At 40.2% G+C, this 4,796-nt stretch overlaps 1 protein-coding gene across 2 annotated transcripts in view; it reads left to right on the plus strand.

Annotated features, from left to right (window-relative positions):
• The first annotated feature begins 221 nt into the window (after nucleotides 1-221).
• Nucleotides 222-4,796, plus strand: part of LOC106871746 (uncharacterized) — a 50,695-nt gene continuing 46,120 nt past the window's right edge. The window contains exon 1 of one of the 2 annotated variants that reach the window (XM_014918372.2): nucleotides 222-1,147. In XM_014918372.2, coding sequence (XP_014773858.1) covers nucleotides 542-1,147 — 606 coding nt within the window. In that variant the 5' untranslated portion in view covers nucleotides 222-541. The remainder of the gene's footprint in view (nucleotides 1,148-4,796) is intronic. The other variant, XM_014918371.2, reaches the window with a different exon arrangement.

The raw sequence follows: 4,796 nt of genomic DNA on the forward strand, positions 1-4,796 counted from the left end.
ATATATCGTATTTATATTCATAAGGATCAATGTCTTCCATATATTTATTTTATTTAACTAAGTAAACATTTCCATGATACATAAACGAGAGACAAAGACAGAGAGGTCAAGTATGAAAGAGAAAGAGCATCTGTGTATGTGTATGTGTGACAGAGAGAGGAAGTCATATATGTGGGCGAGAGAGGGAAAGAGAGAGATAGCATATATATGATAAGAGCGCGTCTACATATGAGAACAGAGAGATAAAAGAGAAAGAGGGAGAGAGGGAGAGAGAGAGAGAGCAGCCGCGCACGCGTGTGTAAATGAAAAAAAAAAAGAAAAGAAAGTGTGAGGGTGATAGAGAATGGATGAGAAAGAAAGAGAGAGAGCGCGGTAGAGTGGGTGAGTGTGTTTGTTGATGAATTGTATACAGCAAGATCTCGTAACAGTATTATATGATACTCGACCTGTCTATCGTTTTCATTTTTTAGAATATATTTACAAACAACAGGGCTTGGTTTTTAGATTCTGAAGAGGAGAAATAAACCGCAATTTTCTCATAATGGCAGCTACATTGTTCGTTATTAAATTGCCGAAGCAAAAATCATGTTTGTCAAAACTCGAACGGAGTAATTCAAGTTCCGAGCTGTTGTTAGAAACCGCACCTAACTCTGATTTATTATTCGGGGATAACCAAAACACCAATTGTTCCTTTAATGATAATATTTCGTCTACAAAGGTTTGTGAAGCATCCGAAGCTGTCTCTCCAAAATCAAGCAATGACAACACTATTACATCTACGGTTTCCAACAACGTCAATTACAGAAGTGTTGGTAGTGACAGCAGTAATATTAGTAATAAAAATGATAAGTCTGGTGCAAACAGTATTAATGTTTTGGATCAAGAGTCCGGTGGATCGATAGGAAAGGATGATGTTGACGTGCAAATCAAAATCAGTGGTTCGGACGTTAAAGGTCAGGGTAACAATAAAACACTGGCGATCGAAAATTCCGCATCGAGTAACTTGAATGAAGGATCACCTCAGCTGGGCGCAGATTCACGAGATCGAACAGTGAAATTGGAGTGTAGATTCCAAGTGACACCTATAGATGAAACAGAACCCGAACATGAAATGCAGGATTTTATCCCTAAGGAAACCCCTGAAACGGTAAGAAAATTTATTTTTTTCTTTTTGGCAGGTGCATGACAATGTGCCCATATTTGCTGACATAAATATACATACATAAATTCATGCATTCATGTAGTGAAGGTGCGTGGCGTAGTGATTAGGGAGCTACACTCTGGATCGTAAGATTGTGGTTTCGATTTCTGGACCGGATAATCTTTTTTTGATTGAAACAAACAGGAAAAAAAATCTGTGTTCTTGAGCAAAGCACTACATTTCCCGTTGGTAAGAATACGTCACAGAATACGGGGAAACCGGATACATGAGCCTATATGACTCAGGAAGGACCTTTATACAACCATATATAATGGTTCTTAATGATAAGTATTCCATTCAGGATTAACTGTCCACTCAATGAACTACAGTGTAGATATTATTAACTTAATCCTCTAACAAAGTCAGCGTAACACAATGTATCAGTTGCAGGTACAGTCTAACCGATGGCACACCAGAATATCTATAGGTTCGTAACATTATAAATGTTCATACACATTTATAATTAAATATGTGTGTATATATATATATATATCATTTGTAGAAAACAAATCCGAAGGAGAAGCACACTCGAAGCACTCTAAGATGTAGAGCTGTGTATATTTTAAAATGGGGAAGGCCTGTTCGTGGGAGGGGGAAAAGCCTTGGTACTGAGGCCTTTCTCCCTCCATATTTTGAAGAGGTCTTAGACCAACAGGTTTTGAGGTCTGACGATACGCCATAAAGCTAAACCTTTTATGGAGGGGAAACCCAGGGTAATCCCATAAACCGGCCTTCCTTATTTCAGTATATATCATCATCGTCATCATCATCATTTAACGTCTGCTTTCCATGCTGGCATGGGTTGGACGGTTTGACTGGAGACTGGTGAGCCAGATGGCTGCACCAGGCTCCAATCTGATCTGGCAGAGTTTCTACAGCTGGATGCCTTTCCTAATGCCAACCACTCCAAGAGTGTAGTGGGTGCTTTTACGTGCCACCAGCACAAGGGCCAGTCCAGCGACACTGGCAACGACCTCGCTCGAATGTTGTTTTCTACGTACCACCGGCACAAGTGCCAGTAAGGCGAAGCTGGTAATGATCATGCTCGAATGGTGCTTTTTACATGCCACCGGTACAAGGGCCAGTCAGCGGCCCTGGCAACGATCATGCTTGGATGGTGCTCTTAGCGCTCCACTAGCACAGATGCCAGTCATGTGGTGCTGTCATCAAATTTGATTTCGATTTCATTTGCCTCAATAGGTCTTCACAAGCAGAGTTTAGTATCTAATGAAAGAAAAGTACGCCTAAGTGGGCTGGTTACATCACTGGCATAGGCCACAGGTTATAGTCTGACTTGGCTTGCTGGGTCTTCTCAAGCACAGCATATTTCCAAAGGTCTTGGTCACTAGACATTGCCTCGGTGAGGCCTAATGTTTGAAGGTCGTGATTCACCACCTCATCCTAGGTCTTCTTGGGTCTACCTCTTACACAGTTTCCCCTCAACTACTAGGGTGTGACACTTTTTCACACAGCTATCCTCATCCATTCATACCACATGACCATACCAACGCAGTCGTCTCTCTTGCACACCACATCTGATGCTTCTTAGGTCCAAATTTTCTCTCAAGGTACTTACACTCTGTCAAGTATGCACACTGACATTACACATCCATCGGAGCATACTGGCTTCATTCCTTGCAAGCTTATGCATGTTCTCAGCAGTCACGTCCCATGTAGCATGGCTGTTCGTACACATGGAGGACTATGATAAATAGGAGGGGGCTGAGGACTGAAGACTTATTTTTTGTAAGCCTAGTAGTTATTCTATCAGTCTTTTTTGCCAAACCGCTAAGTTTCAGGGATGTTAAGACACCAACACCAGTTGTCAAGTGATGGTGGGAGCACAAACACACACACACACACAAAGATATATATATATATATATATATATATATATATATATATATATACGACTGGCTTATTTCAGTTTCCATCTACCAAATCCACTCACAAGGCTTTGGTCGGCCTGAGGCTATAGTAGAAGACACTGGCCAAAGATGCCATGCAGCGGGACTGAATCTGGAACCATGTGTTTGGAAGCAAGCTTCTTACCACTCGGCTCATCACATGTGCATTGAATTATATAACAACAGATTTGCATAAAAGTATGGAAATGCTACAGTTTTCCCCAAAATAGAATGAAGAAAACTGGCCTGCCTTCTCTAAATCCAATTGCTTTGGTACATCATTATCATCATCCTCGATTGCCCATTTTCCATGCTGGCATGGGCTAGACGATTTCACCAGAGATGGCAACCCAGAGAGCTGCACCAGATTTCATTCTGATTTGGCCTGGTCTCTTTGGCTGGATGCCCTTCCTAACCTCAACCACTTCACAGTGTGTACTGGGTGCTTTAATGTGGCACGATTGCTTTTTATGTGGCATTGACATTGTAAATTACGAAGCACTCCAGCCCTATTTTGAGTTTCCTGAAATGAGCATATACATACAGATACATGTACAATAATCAAACATACACACACAGGTACTGAAGAGACACATACACCCATTATTTGAATGCTTATACATCCACACTTGTATGATGGTCTCAAGAGTACAAGAAAGACAATTCTGCAATTTCTTGTCTAGACATCCTGCACCGATGATTTGTTTATAATGATCAAATGTTCATACTGCACATTAGCTCACTTCCTCCATCGAATCAACATTATCTGCACAGGTGCAGAGTGAGTCATACAACAAGCGTTGAAGTGATTGTAGAGCAATGAGTGATGAAGTGTTTTGTTCAAGAACACAATACACTGCCCAGTCCAGGAATCAAACCTACGATCTCATGATCCTAAGTTCAACGCCCTAACAACTAAGCCATGTGCTTCGACACAGCCATGCATGCTCACATATATTCACAAATCCCTGGAATTGTCTTGAGTCAAAACCAAAATGCTTTGCCATTTATCTCAGAATGATACTTATATTTACATACATATTAACTAGTATTTAGTTGTTGCTGTTTATGCTCCAAATTCAGCCTGATGGAAGACATTCCAGACATGAGCTCCTCCTTTTTTTTTATACATTGTATGTAGGACTACATTATTTAGTGCACCTTTTTTTACGTTTTAGATATTAGTGTGTGATTTCAGAGTGATTTACTTGCTATTCCCACCATCTCAAGAGTCCACTTAGCTAACCTTTAGTACATAAAGAAAGCTAAATTTAAAAATCTACTGCCTTGTCAAATTTAGACTGTCACTTCTTCAACAAACATAATAGAGCTGATTCAGCTTTGTTTTAATGTACACTAGCAGTATAACCCGGCGCTGCTCGGGATTAAGCTAGGATTATTAAATGATTAAGTCCTTTATTTCAAACCAAAATAAATAACATCGACATCAGATTTGAGCGAAATCCGTTGAAATTAGTTTGGCTGAAAATGGTTTGCTGGCAATTTGATTGGGAAATCCCATAAGGAATCAGTTTATTGGTTATTTTCACTTATTGACTCTTTTTTTTAAATGTTGCATTAGAGATCTGCATAGGAGAAGGTTGATCTGAAGGTTTGCATTGGGGATCTGGATTGGAGTAACTTAGGAAAGCTTACCAACAACCTTAACCAAAAAATAAGGAGCCTGT

This window comes from Octopus bimaculoides, chromosome 8 (assembly GCF_001194135.2).
Source record: "Octopus bimaculoides isolate UCB-OBI-ISO-001 chromosome 8, ASM119413v2, whole genome shotgun sequence".
NCBI lineage: Eukaryota > Metazoa > Mollusca > Cephalopoda > Octopoda > Octopodidae > Octopus > Octopus bimaculoides.